Raw genomic sequence first — 18,987 nt, 5'->3', positions numbered from 1 at the left:
AACATAGCAATTGCCTTCATACTCCATTGAAACTGTTATCCTCCAAGAGCATTTTCCAAATGTGGGTTTAGAAAACACTAGTCCAGAAAGTTGCTCTGCCAACCTGACTAGGGGTGGCCCACACTCAACTCCACCCTTCCCTCCACTGGTCTGCCTGCAGGACTGGGGTCCAGGGTCGCCTAGCTTACTGTCCTTGCCTGAAATACCCTTGACATGCCCCAGTAAAGGCAAATATGTCCCACTAAACTCCCCAAGCCTCCCATCCCCAAATTGCTCTACTTACAAACTTCAGTTAGAGAAAGATTGTAATACACGTGGAGATGGACACCAGAAGTTATAAAAGCCAACATGAGTTTTGTATGTGAAAAGGGACGTTCCCTCACATTTTGCTTTGAGATAATACAGATAATGGCAAGGACCAGGGCAGCAGGTGTTAAGTTGTATGTGAGAGAAACTCAGAACACCTTGGAAGGAGCATCAGGAGCCCACCAGATGTCGCCCTTGGCCTCCTTCCACTTCCCCCTAAACCAGGGAAATCTCAACCCACCAGATAGCTTCACATGAGGGGGAAAAATTCCTAAACTGTTTTCCAAACCTCAGATTTTTAAGTCTTTCACATCCCCTCCTTTTATTTTAAATTTGTATTCTCCTAGGGATGAAGAATGGCTTCTCAGGATGTAGCTCTAGAGAAATATGTCGATTTTTACTATTTTCACTCTGCGGTATGTGAGGTTTGTGTTTCTCCTTATTGGCCACAGGAGGGAGCTGCAGCATCTCCCTGCTGCTCATAGGCAGGAAAACCCTAGCGATCTAGGTGGATTAGGTTTTTGTTTTGTTTTGTTTTGTTTGTTTTAATTTTTTTTAATAGAAAATAGATGCAACCTATACTTGGGCTTGGAAAATATGCATCTGGTCTGTGCCAATCTGTGAAAGTAGTGCCTGCTAGAAATAGAAACTATTTTTTAACAGAAACTAAACTGTACATTCTGATCCGAGGAACTACTGAAAACAAAACTTCTAAAAAATGCAGAATCATCAGGCTATCTTATACAACTGAAAAACAGCAGGCCACAAAGCAAACTTTTTAAAAAACAAATCTAAAATGGAAACCACAGGTTTCTTATATTTTATTTCATTCTGGTTAAAAGGAAGCTCATCCAAAGATTGCCAATTAAAAAATGCTGACCATCCATCACTGACATCATCCTGACCCCTCACTGGGCAAACAGGACTGGGTCACTGTAGCCCATTCAAGCATGTGGATTAAGAGGTGTTTTTCATGTAATGACTGACCAGCTGACCCCACATTTGTCAGGTGACAATCTGGGCTCTGAGACCTTGATCCTCCTTTTCCACTGTCCAAGGCTCAGATTAAAACATACCTTCTTCAAGAACCGTTTCAATTTTATTTCCCACTCTGTCCCAAAATACATCTTTTGCTTTCTTTCTCTTCATCCCTTCAGTACACCCTCACCTGTTCCCACCAGTAGCACCCTAGAGATTCTTATCAGCACAATAGTCTCCCTCACTCAGGCTTTCCTTTTGTCTTTCCCTACAGGGCCCAGCAATTCACATGCATCCGCTTCTGTTCTCAGAGGTTTGCTTCAGGTACTGTTCTTTTCTATCTGACATCCTGGAAGGTAGGTATCATTATTATCCCTCATTTTTCAGAGAAAGATACTGAGACAAGAGAAGTTAAGAAAAATTTTCCAGATCACAGGTAAACAGGACTGGGATTCAAACCCAGGCCATCTGGTTCCAAAGCTGGAGTGCCCAACCACCAAGTCACATGACCTCTTCTAACAGACGTGTGATCAACACTTGCTGAAATTGGAAAGTACAAACCCGCAGGACATGCTTAACAGAATCAAATTTTCCATACATGGATTTCCAGATCCTTTCGTCCTATCACCATCCATATCAACCACTCAGATACTCCAAATCCCAGAATAAAGTGTTAAAAACCATCCTATAATCCACAAAGGTCAAGCAGAGCACATACTTACTAGAACCAGATATGTTCAAGTCTTTACACTCTTCGATGTCAGCATCACTGTCAAAATAGATTTTGATTTTGCCACTGTGCGCTTTATTGTCAAAGGTAATCTGGAGACACAAGGAGATTGAGAAGTTACAGTTCCACAGAAAGTAAGACTCACTGGGTCAACTCAGCTTTAAAAAGTGGGTGTATCCAAACTGTGCTGACCCAAAAAAATACTGATGAAACATCCTCATCACATGAGTTCTTCACAATTTTCTACTAGTAATACTGGGAACTAAAATATGAAGTCACCAATTTTTGACAAGAGAACACAATAACTTCATTACACAAAATGGCATTTATTTTTATTTTTTACTTTTTTATTTTTTTATACTTGGGATTGAACCTAGGAACACTTAACCATATACCCAGCTCTTTTTTTATATATTTTATTTTGAGACAGGATCTCACTAAATTGCTGAAGCTGGCTTTGAACTTGTGATCCCTCCTGCCTTAACCTCCTGAGCCACTGGGATTATAGGCCTGCACCACTGTACCCAGCTTCACAGAATGGCATTTAAAAGCATTTGCTTCAATTCTATCCTATGGGTATGAATTCTTTTTCTGTTTTCCTCAAGAGCTATATGCAATGCTTTCAGAATGGCAGATCTGTTCTGGGGCTACAGGCTGAGTTTAAAATGTCCTAGTGCTCTCACCTTTCCACATTATAGAACCCAAGTCAGTCAGGTAAATCATAGACAATAATTGAACACATCATTTCTGTTCATTGCAAAAAAATTATAAGCATCTTAATAGGAGTTATTTTGTTTAAGGCTGCATATTGTTTGCATTGGGTGCTGTTAATACTGATCTCTCCCTTAAATGCAAAGTATTGGAAAACTCCAGGGGCACTATAAGTCCATAGGGTAGAAATTGTAATACCTCAGATCCACACTGCTAAAGGGGAAGATACACAAACAACATGAAAAAACAAGGGAAGAAAGCACCCCAAACTAACCAAGATGCTACATTAATAAAACTCACTGACAACACAGTAGAAGAAATGTCAGAGAAGGGAGTTCAGAATGTACACAGTTAACCTGAACTGCAAAGTAAAGCATGATGTAAGAGAACAAATACAGACAGCAAAAAATCACTTCAATAAAGAGATTAAAAGTCAAACAGAAATTCTGAAAAATAAACAAACAGAAAACCTTGAAATAAAGGAAACAATAAACCAAATTAAAAATTCAATAGAAAGCATCACCAACAGACTAAATCACTTGGGAAACAGAATCTCAGGCAACAAAGAAAACTATATTATCTTGAAAATTACATTGACTACACAGTGAAGGTGGCAAAAAAACATGAAAAGAACTTCTAAGAATTATGGGATAACATGAAAAGATCAAATTTAAGATTTATTGGAATAGAGGAAGGCATGGAAATACAAACCAAAGGAATACACAATCTTTTCAATGAAATATCAGAAAATTTCCTAAACCTAAAGAACAAAATAGAAAATCAAATATGAGAGGTTTACAGGACCCCAAATGTACAAAATTACAATAGACCCACACCAAGTCACATTATAAAGAAAATGCCTAGCATACAGAATAAGGATAGAATTTTAAAGACAAGAGAAAAGTATCAGATTACATATAGGGGGAAACCAATTTAGATTTCAGATTTCTCAACCCAGACCTCAAAGCTAGGAGGTCCTGGAACGACATATACCAAACTCTGAAAGAAAACTGGATGCCAATCAAGAATCTTATATCCAGCAAAATTAAGCTTCAGATTTGATGATGTAATATAAACCTTCCATGATAAACAAAAGTTAGAAGAATTTACAACTGGAAAGCCTGCACTACAGAACATTCTCAACAAAATATTCCATGAGGAGGAAGTGAAAAGAACAATCAGCAAAGGGAGGAACTACACTAAAGGAAAAGTCAACCAAAGGAGAAACCAAGTCAAGTTAAAAACCAAAATAAACAAACTGACCAGGAATACAAATCATATCTCAATAACCCTGAATGTTAATGGCAACTGGCACATTGGATTAAAAAAAAAGACGCAACAATATGCTGTCTTCAAGAGACTCATCTCATACGAAAAGACATCCACAGACTGAAGGTGAAAGGATGGGAAAAAATATATCACTCACATGGATGTGTAAACAAGGAGGGGTTTCCTTCCTCATGTCAGATAAAGTGGACTTCAGGCCAAAGTTAGTCAGAAGGGATAAAGAAAGACATTTCATGCTGCTTAAGGGAATTACACATCAACATGACATAACAATCGTTAATATTTATGCCCCAAACAATGGAGCATCTATGTATATCAAACAAACCCTTCTCAATTCAAGAATTATATAGATCACAACACAATAATACTGGGTGACTTTAATACGCCTTTATCACCACTGGATAAAAAAAAGACTAAACAAAGAAACTATAGAATTAAATAATATGATCAATAATTTAGACTTAACAGACATATGTAGAATATTTCATTCATCAATGAGTGAATATACTTTCTACTCAGCAGCACATAGATCCTTCTCTAAAATACACCATTATCTTAGGCCACAAAGCAATCTTAGCAAATACAAAAAAAAATAGATAAACTGCCCTGCATTCTATCAGATCATAATGGAATGAAATTAGAAATCAACAATAAAATAAAAAATAGAAGCTACTTGAACACCTAGAGACTAAATAATATGCTATTGAATGATGAATGGATAGTAGAAGAAATCAGGGAGGAAATAAAAAAATTCTTAGGGGTAAATGAGAACAGCAATACAACATGCCAAAATCTCTGGGACACTATGAAGGAAGTGCTAAGAGGAAAGTTCATTGCATTGACCTCATTCATTAAAAGAATAAAAAGTCAACAAAAAATGACCAAAGCTCAAAGCTCTAGCAAAAGAAAAATGAATCAACACCAAAAGTTTTAGAAGACAGGAAATAATTAAAATCAGAGCTGAAATCAATGAAATTGAAACAAAAGAAACAATTCAAAAAATTGACAAAATGAAAAGTTGGTTCTTTGAAGAAATAAATAAAATTGATAAACCATTAGCCACACTAATGAAAAGAAAGAGAAAACTCAAATTACTAAAATTAATGATGAAAAGGAAAATATCACAATAGACACTACTGAAATACATAAGATAATTAGAAACTATTTTGAAAATTTGTACTCCAATAAAATAGAAAATATCAAAGACATTGACAGATTTCTAGAGAAATATGATCTACCCACACTGAATCAGAAAGACATATGCAATTTAAACAGATCAATTTCAAGCAATGAAATAGAAGATGCCGTAAAAAGCTTACCAACAAAGAAAAGCTCAGGACCAGAAAGATTCTCAGCCAAGTTCTACAAGTAGTTCAAAGAAGAACTAATAACAATACACCTCAAATTATTCCATGAAATAGAAAAGGAGGGAACCCTTCCAAACTCATTCTATAGGCTAGTATCACCCTGGTACCAAAACCAGACGAAGACACATCAAGGAAAAGTAAACTTCAGACCAGTATCCCTGCTGAACATAGATGCAAAAATTCTCAATAAAATTCTGGCAAATTGCATACAAAAACTTATTAAAAAGATAGACCGAAGACGGGCACCATCACTGGTCGGTCACAGTCGTGGAGTGAGCGGGCGGGTGAGTCAGGCTGCCTGCACCACAGAGGTAGCAGGCGGGCACCCAACCCGCCTGCCTTGCAGAGCTAGGCGGCAGGCAGCCAACCTGCCCAACCACCAGGCCAAAGACAGACGCCATCACTGAGCGACCCCGCCCGACCACCACGCCGAGGTCTGTCGCCATCCCAGAGCAAGCCTGCAGAGGAGCCAGCACACCTGCATCACGGAGTTAGCCAGAGGCCTCTTTATAGGCTGGTGCAGGCACTTTGAATTACTCCTGAGGGCGTGGCCATCATCATTGGAAGGGCAGCTCCCTTCCTGAAACACCTACAGGAGACTAGAGGACCTTTGACAGGATCCAGGAGTCAAGAAGAGGAGGTATTGAGAGACTCAGGACCAACTCAGAGCCACCGGGTGAGTCTCTCCCACTGGTCAGGCTCCCCGGATGGGACAGTAGTCCCTAAACACAGGGAACTTCATGGAGTAGAGTGGCCCAGTGAGTCTCCCCTGCTGGAGCCGAGAACCCAGTCAACCAGGAGCATTGCAGAGGAGGGCAGCACAGTGGGATGCAGAGTGAGGGTCCTAGGCCCAGGCAGTAGCTCTGGTCCCCAGGGAACATAGCAGAGGAGGGCCACTCAGCGAGGGAGTCCCTCCCAGGGCCAGGCTCCCCAGCCCAGGCGGTAGGTCAGGACCCCTGGGAACATCACAGAGGAGGGCTGTCCAGTCCAGGTGGTAGTTCTGGACCGAAGGGAACTTCTTGGAGGAGAGTGCCCAGCGAAACTTCCCCACCAGGTGAGTCTTCCCCGCTGGGCGAGGTTTTCCCACCAGGGCAGTAGAACCAGATTCACAGGCCTAGATCAGATGTGCCCCAGTCTGCCTTTGGCTGACCATCAGTCAACAAGTGGAGGAGCCTCTGCCCACTGACAGGGAAAATACCCCACCTGAAGGCCACCACCCCTAGAGGGGCAACTTCCTAGTGGAGCACCGCATTATCAAGTTCCTCCACGACTTCAGGCTACTGAAGGCTAAGAGGTGAGTTATTGGAAATCTACAGAGACAATATTAGTCAATAGAGAAAATCTGCAATATCGCAGAGTTTCACTACTAGAGGGGTAGATACCTGAGCAATATGAGAAAAGAAGGGAAGAAAATGTCCCAAAAAAATCTAGATGCTACATCAATAAAATCCAATGACAGCATGGCAGAAGAAATGTTAGAAAGGGAGTTCAGAATACACATAATTAAAATGATTAGAGAAGCAAACGATGAGATGAAAGAGCAAATGCAGGCTTTGAAAGATCGCACCACTCAACAGTTAAAAATGCAAATGCAGGAAGCAAAAGATCATTTCAATAAAGAGTTAGAGATACTGAGGAAAAAACCAGAAATCCTTGAAATGAAGGAAACAATAAACCAAATTAAGAACTCCATAGAAAGCATAACTAATAGGATAGAACACCTGGAAGACAGAACCTCAGACATTGAAGACAAAATATTTAACCTTGCAAACAAAGTTGACCAAACAGAGAAGATGGTAAGAAATCATGAACAGAATCTACACAAATTATGGGACATCATGTGAAGGCCAAATTTAAGAATTATTGGGATAGAGGAAGGCACAGAGAAACAAACCAAAGGAATGAACAATTTATTCAAAGAAATAATATCAGAAAATTTCCCAAATCTGAAGAATGAAATGGAAAATCAAATACAAGAGGCTTGCAGGACTCCAAATATACAAAATTACAATAGACCCACACCAAGGCACATTATAATGAAAATACCTAACATACAAAATAAAGACAGAATTTTAAAGGCTGTGAGAGAAAAAAAATCAAATTATATTCAGGGGGAAACCAATACAGACATCAGCAGATTTTTCAACCCAGACCATAAAAGCTAGAAGGGCCTGGAACAACATTTTCCAAGTTCTGAAAGAAAATGGATGCCAACCAAGAATCTTATACCCAGAAAAACTTACCTTCAGATTTGACAATGAAATAAAGTCCTTCCATGATAAACAAAAGCTAAAAGAACTTACAAAAAGAAAGCCAGCGCTACAGAACATTCTCAGCAAAATATTCCATGAGGAAGAGATGAAAAACAACAATGTAAATCAGCAAAGGGAGGAACTACCCTAAAGAAACAACCAAAAAAGGAGAGACCAAGTTGTATCAAAAAAAAAAAAAAAAAAATGAGCCAAATGACTGGTAATACAAATCATATCTCAATAATAACCCTGAATGTTAATGGCCTGAACTCATCAATCAAAAGACACAGACTGACAGATTGGATTAAAAAGAAAGATCCAACAATATGCTGCCTGTAAGAGACTCATCTCATAGAAAGAGATTCCTACAGACTAAAGGTGAAAGGATGGGAAAAAACATACCATGCACATGGACACAGCAAAAAAGCTGGAGTATCCATCCTCATATCAGATAATGTGGATTTCAAGCCAAAGTTAGTCAGAAGGGATAAAGAAGGACATTTCATACTGCTTAAGGGAAGCATAAATCAGCAAGACATAACAATCATAAATATCTATGCCCCAAACAGTGGCTCATCCATATACATCAAACAAATCCTTCTCAATTTCAGAAATCAAATAGACCACAACACAATGATACTAGGTGATTTTAACACACCTCTCTAACCACTAGACAGATCTTCCAAACAAAAATTGAACAAAGAAACCACAGATCTCAATAACACAATCAATAATTTAGACTTAACATTTATAGAATATACCATCCAACAAAGAGCGAATACACTTTCTTCTAGCATCACATGGATCCTTCTCTAAAATAGACCATGTTTTATGCCACAAAGCTAATGTTAGCAAATACAAGAAGATAGAGATACTACCTTGTATTCTATCAGATCATAAAGGATTGAAATTAGAAATAAATGACAGAGTAAAAACAGAAACTACTCCAACACCTGGAGATTAAATAATAGGCTATTGTACGATGAATGGATAACAAAAGACATCAGGAAAGAAATTTAAAAATTCTTAGAGGTAAATGAGAACAAAGAAACATCATGTCAAAATCTCTGGGACACTATGAAAGCAGTACTTAGAGGAAAATTTATTTCATGGAGCGCATTCAATAAAAGAAGAAAAAAAATCAACAAATAAATGACCTAACACTACAGCTCAAAGCCCTAGAAAAAGAAGAACAGAGCAACACCAAAAGTAGTAGAAGACAGGAAATAATTAAAATCAGAGCTGAAATCAACAAAATTGAAACAAAAGAAACAATAGAAATAAATTGACAAAACAAATAGTTGGTTCTTTGAAAAAAATAAAATTGATAAACCCTTAGCCACACTAACAAAGAGAAGGAGAGAGAAAACTCAAATTACTAAAATTCGGAATGAACAAGGAAGTATCACAAGAGACACGACTGAAATACAAAACATAATTAGAAGCTATTTTGAAAATCTATACTCCAACAAAATAGAAAATCTCAAAGACATCAACAGGTTTCTAGAGACATATGAATTACCTAAACTGAATCAGGAGGACATACACAATTTAAATAGATCAATCTCAAGTAACGAAATAGAAGAAGTCATCAAAAGTCTACCAACAAAGAAAAGTCCGAGACCAGGTGGGTTCTCAGCCAAGTTCTACAAAACCTTTAAAGAAGAACTCATTCCAATACTTCTCAAAGTATTTCATGAAATAGAAGAGGAGGGAACCCTCCCAAACTCATTCTATGAAGCCAATATTGCCCTGATATCTAAATCAGACAGAGACACATCGAGGAAAGAAAATTTCAGACCAATATCCTTAATGAACATTGATGCAAATATTCTCAACAAAATCTTAGCAAATTGCATACAAAAATATATTAAAAAGATAGTGCACCACGATCAAGTGGGGTCTATCCCAGGGATGCAAGGTTGGTTCAATATTCGGAAATCAATAAATGTAATTCACCATATCAACAGACTTAAAGTCAAGAATCACATGATTATTTCTATAGATACAGAAAAAGCATTTGATAAAATACAGCATCCTTCATGCTCAAAACACTAGAAAAAATAGGGATAGTGGGAACATTCCTTAACATTGTAAAGGCCATCTATGCTAAGACCATGGCCAATATCATTCTAAATGGTGAAAAACTGAAAGCATTCCCCCTAAAAACTGGAACAAGGCAGGGATGCCCTCTTTCACCACTTCTATTCAACATCGTCCTTGAGACTCTAGCCAGAGCAATTAGACAGATCAAGGAAATTAAAGGGATACGAATAGGAAAATAAGAACTCAAACTATCCCTGTTCGCTGATGACATGATTATATATTTAGAGGAACCTGGAAATTCCACCAGAAAACTTTTAGAACTCATAAGTGAATTCAGTAAAGTAGCAGAATATAAGATCAATGCTCATAAATCTAATGCATTTTTATACATAAGTAATGAATCTTCAGAAAGAGAAATTAGGAAAACTACCCCATTCACAATAGCTTCAAAAAAAATAAAATACTTGGGAATAAATCTAACAAAAGAGGTGAAAGACCTCTACAATGAGAACTACAGAACACTAAAGAAAGAAATTAAAGAAAACCTTAGAAGATGGAAAGATCTCCCATGTTCTTGGATAGGCATAATTAATATTGTCAAAATGGCCATACTACCAAAAGTGCTATATGGATTCAATGCAATTCCAACTAAAATCCCAAGGACGTACCTTACAGAAATAGAGCAAGCAATCATGAAATTCATCTGGAAGAATAAGAAACCCAGAATAGCTAAAGCAATCCTTAGCAGGAAGAGTGAAGCAGGGGGTATCGCAATACCAGAACTTCAACTCTATTACAAAGCAATAGTAACAAAAACGGCATGGTATTGGCACCAAAATAGACAGATAGATCAATGGTACAGAATAGAGGACACGGACACAAACCCAAATAACTACAATTTTCTCTACTAGACAAAGGTGCTAAAAATATGCAATGGAGAAAAGATAGCCTCTTCAACAAATGGTGCTGGGAAAACTGGAAATCCATATGCAATAGAATGAAACTAAACCCCTATCTCTCACCCTGCACAAAAATCTAATAAATCTAATGCATTTTTATACGTAAGTAATGAATCTTTTATACATAAGTGATGATGTAGTAACTCAAAATGGATCAAGGACCTTGGAATCAGACCAGAGACCCTGCATCTTATAGAAGAAAAAGTAGGTCCAGATCTTCAACATGTCGGCTTAGGACCAGACTTCCTCAACAGGACTCCCATAGCACAAGAAATAAAAGCAAGAATCAATAACTGGGATAGATTCAAACTAAAAAGCTTTCTCTCACCAAAGGAAGCTATCAGCAATGTGAAGAGAGAGCCTACAGAGTGGGAGAAAATCTTTGCCACCTATACTTCAGATAGAGCTCTAATGTCCAGAACCTATAAAGAACTCAAAAAACTCTACACCAAAAATACAAATAACCCAATCGACAAATGGGCTAAGGAAATGAACAGACACTTCACAGAAGAAGATCTACAAGCAATCAACAGACATATGAAAAAATGTTCACCATCTTTAGTAATAAGAGAAATACAAATCAAAACTACACTAAGATTCCATCTCACCCCAATTAGAAAGGCGATTATCAAGAATACAAGCAACAACAGGTGTTGGCGAGGATGTGGGGAGAAAGGTACACTCATACATTGCTGGTGGGGCTGCAAATTAGTGCAGCCACTCTGGAAAGCAGTGTGGAGACTCCTTAGAAAACTTGGAATGGAACCACCATTTGACCCAGCTATCCCACTCCTTGGCCTATACCCAAAGGACTTAAAATCAGCATACTACAGAGATACAGCCACATCAATGTTCATAGCTGCTCAAATCACAATAGCCAGATTGTGGAACCAACCTAGATGCCCTTCAATTGATAAATGGATAAAGAAACTGTGGTATATTTATATAATGGAATACTACTCAGCCATAAAGAATAACAAAATTATGGCATTTGCAGGCAAATGGATGAAACTGGAGAAAATCATCCTAAGTGAGATAAGCCAATCTCAAAAAACCAAAGGGAGAATGATCTCGCTGATAAGTGGATGATGACACATAATGGGGGGGAGGGGGAAAGAATGGAGAAAGGAGGGACTGTATAGAGGGAAAACAGGTGTGGGAGGGGTGGGAGGGTAGGGGGAAAAATAACAGAATGAATCAACCAACATTACCCTATGTAAATGTATGATTACACAAATGGTATGCCTTTACTCCATGTACAAACAGAGAAACAACATGTATCCCATTTGTTTACAATAAAAATAAATAAATAAAAATAAAGAGAAATTAGGGAAACTACCCCATTTCCATAGCCTAAAAAAAAAAAAAAAAAAACTTGGGAATCAATCTAACAAAAGAGGTGAAAGATCTCTACAAAGAAAACTACAGGACACTAAAGAAAGAAATTGAAGAAGAACTTAGAAAATGAAACAATCTCCCATGCTCTTGGATAGACAGAATTAATATTGTCAAAATGGCCATACTACCAAAAGTGTTATACAGATTCAATGCAATTCCTGTTAAAATCCCAAAATGTCATTCTTCATGGAAATAGAAAAAGCAATCATGAAATTCATTTGGAAAAATAAGAGACCCAGAAGAGCCAAAGCAATCTTTAGGAAGAAGAGTGAAGCAGGATATCAGACCTTAAACTATACTACAGAGCTGTAGTAACAAAAATGGCATGGTATTGGAACCAAAATAGACATGCAGGACTATGGTACCAAATAGAGGACACAGAGACAAATCCACATAAATACAGTTATCTCATACTAGACAAAGGTGACTTAAACATACATTGGAGAAAAGATAGCCTCTTCAACAACTGGTACTGGGAAAATTGGAAATCTGTATGTAATAAAATGAAATTGAATCCCTATCTCGCACCCTGCACAAAACTCAACTCAAAGTGGAACAAGGACCTAGGAATTAGATCAGAGATCCTGTGCCTAATAGAAGAAAAAGTAGTTCCAGATCTTCACTATGTTGGCTTAGGACCTGACTTCCTTAACAGGACTCCTAAAGCACAAGAAATAAAATCAAGAATCAATAAATGGGATGGACTCGAACTAAAATGTTTCTTCTCAGCAAAGGAAACAATGAATAACAGGAAGAGAGAGTCCACAGAATGGGAGGAAATCTTTATCACAGGCACATCATATAGAGCACTAATCTTCAGGATATATAAAGAACTCAAAAAACTTAACATCAAAAAAACAAACAAACAAACAAAAAGCCCAAATAACCCAATCAATAAATGGGCTAAGGAATTGAACAGACACTTCACAGAATAAGATATACAATCAATCAACAAATATATGAAAACATGTTTAACATCTCTAACAGAAATGCAAATCAAAACTATTCTAAGATTTCATCTAACTCCAGTCAGAATGGCAATTATCAAGAATACAAGCAACAATAAGTGCTGGCAAGGATGTGGGGGGAAAATGTATACTCATTCACTGCTGGTGGGACTGTAAATTAGTGCAAACACTCTGGAAAGCAGTATGGAGATTCTAAGAAAATTTGGAATCAAACCACCATTTGACCCAGCTATCCCACTCCTTGGTCTATACCCAAAGGACTTAAAATCAGGATATTGCAGTGATGCAGCCACATCAATGTTTACAGCAGCTCAATTCACAATAGCTAAACTATGGAACCAACCTAGATGCCCTTCAACTGATGAACAGATAAAGAAAATGTGGTATATATACACAATGGAATATTTTTCAGCCTTAAAGAAGAATGAAATTATGGCATCTGCAGGTAAATGGATGGACTTGGAGAATATTATGCTAAGTGAAATAAACAAATCCCCACCCCCAAAAAAACCCAAGTATTTTCTGGTATATGGATGCTGATCCATAATTGGGGGGGGGGCGGAGAATGGAGGAATGAGATGGACATTATTACCCTACGTACATGTATGATGGCACAAACGGTGTGAGTGCGTCATGTACAGAGAAAGGAGAAGTAGTGCTCCATTTGTGTACAATGAGTTGAAAAGCATTCTGCTGTCATGCATAACTAATTAGAACAATTTTTTTAAAAAAAGAAACGAGAATAAAACACACACACACAACCACATCTAACACCTGTAGGCTAGTGTGATTTACACTCTGCAGCTACAAAATAGCAATAGAAAGTGACTTAGTAAAACAAAGACACTTGCCACATTTCGAAAGATGTAACAGTCCGGTAACTCGCGGGAATGAATCGTCTGTAGGTCAATGCCTTTAAGGTGAAAGGAGATTTCAACTTGTAAGAGCCTGAACAAAACATATTAAAAGGTGTAAAATGTCTCAGTTTTACTCGTCCACTCTCCTTCCCCTCCCTCAGCTCCTGGGAAATGAGACTTGAAATCGTATTTACCGATAGAATTCCAGTCTGAAGAATGGGGACCGCATCCAATCCTGAGGGTCCTTGGCGAGCGTCTGAAGGTCCAAGTAAGTGCAGTCTAGGGAAAGGCCAGGACAAGCAAGGGCAGTGTCAAACAAGCATGGGTCACTAAAACTAGTGCCCGGAAGTGCCATGTGAAGCAGGCTGCTTGGAAAGTTTCAAAATACCTCCCCAGAAAATAGGTACTAAATACAAAAGGAAGAATAATGACCTTTCCATGGAAAGCCAGTGACCAAAGTTAACACCAGTCATGAGATAAACAGGTTGTGCCTCCTGCCGCAAGGATGCAGCAATTACGTGGCATTCCCACCCCAAGTCACTGCCTCAACTCAGTCATGAGCTGTAAAACCCAAAATAAGGGATATTCCACTCTTTAAAATGTCAAGAGACCAGGCGTGGTGGCACATGCCTGTAATCCTAGTGACTCAGGAGGCTGAGGCAGGAGGATTACAAGTTCAAAGCCACCTCAGCAACTTAGTGAGACCCTGTCTCAAAATAAATTTTAAAAAAATTAAAAGGGCTGAGGGTGTTGCTCAGTGGTTAAGCACCCTTGGCTTCAATCTCTGGTATGAAAAAAATTAAAAATTTTAAAAATGTCAAGATCTTGCCAGGCATGGTGGTACATGCCTGCAATGCCAGCAACTTGGCAGACTGAGGTAGGAGGACTGTGAGTTCAAGAGCAGCATCAGTAACTCAGTGAGACTCTGCCTCAATTTTTTTTTTAAAAGGGGGTGGGGTGGGGATGTAGCTCAGTGGTAAAGTACCCAGGGTTCAATTCCCAGTACCAAAAAAAAAGCCAAGATCATAAATAAATAAATAAATCCAAGCAATTTCTCTTGCTCTGGATTAAAAGAGACTAAAAAGACATGAAAACTCAAGGCTAGATGTGATCTGGATGGAATCCAAGGGGTAGAGAAGGGTTTCTCTACAGCTATAAAGACCATTAAGATAATTGATGAGTTGAGAATAGAGTTTGTAGATTACATATTGCATCAGTGTTAATTAATCAATTTGAGTACTATACAGGGATCACATAGAATGTTTTGTTTGGGTAAAATGCACACTGAAGTATTTATAGGCAAGAAACAGCATATCTATGCCTTCAGGAAAAATATTTATACATATGAAGAAAAAGCAAATGAGATAAAACATTAATGTTTGGGATATCTGAATGAAGAGAATACAGGACATCTTTGTGATGTTTTGTAACTTTTCTATTAGGCCTGACACTTTTTTCAAAATTAAAAAGAGAAGGGAAAGGAATCCAGGTTGCATGAAGTAAGAACAAATATCAGCTATAAATTATATAAGAATAGTCCCAAAATCTCCCCTAAATATTAATCTCATTATCATGGAGCCCAACACCCTTGCTTTACAGGGTAGTAAAGTCAGAGGTCTAGAAGTGAGCACCTGTCAAGGTCACAGAAACCCAGTAACAGAACTGGTGGAGGCCAGTCTGGTTGACTCCCCTCAGCTATGGGTCTGCCTTCTGTGCTGTCTTTGACATAGAGAAGTCAGGACCTAGTTCAGTGCCTGGTACCAAGCAGGTTCTCCAGCATCTTGTATACTCAGTGGTTCAATCTTTAAGAATGTCACTCCATAATTTCAACACCTTATTTGTTTACTTAGCCCCCTGACTAAAGCACAAGGTCTTTGAGAGCAAGAGCACAATCATATTGCACCATTAAACACTTGTTGCCTACCAGATAACCCACATGCAAAAGATGTCTCAAAAAAAAAAAAAAAAAAGAAAATATGTCTCAATATGTGAGACACACTTCAATTTATAAAAATCAGGCATCCTGAGCATGGGGCATAGAGCTAAAGAGACAACTCAACATAACAGCGTACTACAGGAAACATGCTAGGGCTATATATTCTCTCATTTAATGCATCCTTCCATTTAATCCTTGGGAAATGGGCACTATTGCTGCCATTTTACAAGTGAACAAACCAAGGCACAAAGCAGTCAAGAAACCTCCTTAAGGTCACAGAACTCATTGGTGTCTATCCAAAATTTAAATCCACTTGCTCTTGGTTCGAGGTCCTGAGCTCTGCTGAAGTTGACCTCTGACCATGTATTTTATGAGAGCATCAAAGACCCAGGCTCCCCACCTGACTCATTCATTTTAAATGAGGTAAGTGGTACAAGGACAGGTGTGGCCTCCATGGAGCTCACCTTCTAGTGGGGGAGGTAGATGATGCTTTAAAAAAAAAAAAAAAAAAAAAAAAAAATATATATATATATATATATATATATATATATACACACACACACAAAAAAAAAAAAAAAAAAAAAAAAAAAAACCAATTCCAGGTGTGAGAAGATAGTGATGACAAAGTGATGTGAATAACTTGGTGGGGTAGCCCTAGTCAAGGACATGTGTTCAAAGAATGGCCCTTGAGGAGCTAAAGGTGTTTGAACTGAAACTTTAGCTGAAGAAGGAAGAACCACCTATGCATAGATCCAGGGGGAGTACGGTGCACAGGAAGACAGCAAGCAGTAAGAACTCCAGGCAAGAAAGGGCCTGGCTCATTTCTCAAACAGAAAAGACACTGGAACAGAGAACTGAGGGCAGGGTTATGAGGAGCTTGGTGCAGCAGGTAGGTGGCCAGTTCCCATAGCGACACAAATTTTATTCTAAATGGAATGGGGAGCCACTTAAAGTTTTGAAGCTAGAAAATGATATGACCCAGTTTACAGTTTTAAAAACACCACTCTGGTTGCTGTGGGGGCTGAAGAGGAAGGATAGAAATAAGATCAGAATCAGGAGACCAATCTAGGAGCAAGGAGCAGCACGGATTATAGTGGTGATTATATAAATAAAGAAATCAACACAGTCAAGCATGGGACTTGAGCAACTGGGAATATTATAGTGTACAACGAAAATGCTGCTATCATTTTCCAAGAGGGGGAAGACTGAGAAAGAAACAGCTAGGGCCAGGGGTGGGTAGGGAGATGGGGAGGTCTGAAGCATTTTGTTTTAGACACAGTTTGAAATCCCTTCCGGATGTCACAGTGGGGTTGTCAAGCAGCCAGTTGAACACATGAGCAGTTTGGAGCGCAGGGAGAACTCAGGTGAGAGGTGTAGGCCTGGATGCCCCAGAGAAAGGGCATGACTTCTTAGAGACAGAGGAGTGTCCCGTCATGTAGGTGAAGCCTCCCCTGGCACTCCTTTGTGACACATAGGAGGAGAGTGCAGGGAAGAGATGCAAGGAACATTCAAGATGGGAGGCCAGAAGATGAGAGTGTCCTGCTCTGTCACACCTCTCCAGGAGGCTCCAGCCCTGGCGCAGAGGGCAGGGGATGGAGGCGATTAAGGACAAATCACCGTTAATAGGACCCAGGTGGGAAAGGAGAGGCAAGCACCCTGACAGCTTTTTTCAAGGAAGTGATGTGGGTGGATGAAGGTATCTATGCTGCATGCTGAAGTCACTGAGGACAAAAGGTGCAGATGGGCTACAGAAAAAGAGGTGAAGTCAGTCAGAAGATAGATCTATATGAAGTTAAAGATCTTTCGTTGGAGAACACTGGACCAGAGCTTCAGAAATGCAATGTGCATGAATCACAGGGATCTTGTTAGAATGCAAACTTGGCTCAGGAGTTTAAGGGTGGGGCCTGAGGTTCTGCACTTCTCACAAGCTCCCAGGGATGCTCATGGTGCTGGTACTTAAGCATCAAAGACCTATTGCCACCATCATTGCATGACCTTGACTTAGTTGCCTAGCATGAAGGAGCAGCAGTTTTCTCAACTGTGAAAGGAAGGCCAAGCTGTTGATAATTAAGGCCCTTCTGACTATATGCTGAGGATCGAACTCAGGGCCTCCCGCATGCTAGGCAAATGCTCCCCTAACATTCTTATCCTAAGGTGAATCTAAAAATATCAATTAAATCAATCTAAATGAATGACCACATTCTGAAAGAAATAACATGTTCAAGATAGATGTACAAGACATGGTCCTAGGCTTTTTTCTTCTGTATTTCATTCACTGCAAGATGTATACTATTTTGCTTTAAACATCTCTAAATCAGTTGGATTTTTTAAAATTGATGGCATCTTAGATTCATGGAAATATGACAGAATTTTGTCAATTAATTTTATGCTATTTGAAAATTTGCCTTATAAAAGTCTGTTTAATTGTTCAAATTCAGCATTACTTTGTAGTTATAGAGCTATACATTATCTCAACACATTTTCAGAACTCTGAAATCTGGTGACCTTACACTACAGTCATTGCTACTGATGTCACCAGCATCTGGTGGCAACGAAGACAGATTTTTTTTTTTTAACCAAAAAGATGGCAAACACCCTGAGTAAAATATCTGACCTCCAGCAGAACAAGCTGACATATAGAACAACAGCCTCACTGCTCCAATGAATCTCATTTACACAGCAGAATACTCTGCTCAATGAAAGAAGAGCCCTCTTAGAAGGAGCACAGATTAGACACATTCTTAAAGCAGATGGGAAAATGATGAAGCAATTGTAATGACTTGTGGAGAGAAGAACATGAGCAACTGTACTACAGATGCACTACAGAAACTGAAACTGCACTAAAAACAGTGCAGGTTTTTACTGCAACTGTAATGTACTACAGAAAATAAAATATTACATAGGGTGTGCATCCCTACTCCAAATATCCAAAATCCAAAGCCTTCTGAGCATGGACCTGATGCTGCAAGTAAAAAATTCCACAGTTGACCTCACTTGATGGGTAATGGCCAAAATGAAGGTGTACTAAAAATACTGTGTAAAATTACCTTCTGGCTATGTGTATGATGCATATTGTGCCATGTTTAGACTTGGATCCCACCCCCCAAATATCTTTTTCATTACATATATGAAAAATCCAAAAGAATCTGGAATCTGGAACACTTCTATTCTCAAGCATTTTGGATAAGGAAT

At 38.7% G+C, this 18,987-nt stretch overlaps 1 protein-coding gene across 5 annotated transcripts in view; it reads right to left on the bottom strand.

Moving 5' to 3' along the window:
- The window catches only part of Mcoln2 (mucolipin TRP cation channel 2), a 62,819-nt gene that overhangs the window by 18,003 nt on the left and 25,829 nt on the right, over positions 1–18,987 (bottom strand). For 4 of the 5 annotated variants that reach the window (XM_047559012.1, XM_047559025.1, XM_047559031.1 and 1 more), the window contains 3 exons: positions 14,054–14,138; positions 13,854–13,950; positions 2,007–2,106 (listed from right to left, as the gene is read on the bottom strand). In XM_047559012.1, coding sequence (XP_047414968.1) covers positions 2,007–2,106; positions 13,854–13,950; positions 14,054–14,138 — 282 coding nt within the window. The remainder of the gene's footprint in view (positions 1–2,006; positions 2,107–13,853; positions 13,951–14,053; positions 14,139–18,987) is intronic. The other variant, XM_047559018.1, reaches the window with a different exon arrangement.

The sequence above is a fragment of the Sciurus carolinensis genome, chromosome 1 (assembly GCF_902686445.1).
Source record: "Sciurus carolinensis chromosome 1, mSciCar1.2, whole genome shotgun sequence".
NCBI lineage: Eukaryota > Metazoa > Chordata > Mammalia > Rodentia > Sciuridae > Sciurus > Sciurus carolinensis.
This window is presented reverse-complemented; position numbering and strand designations above follow the sequence as displayed.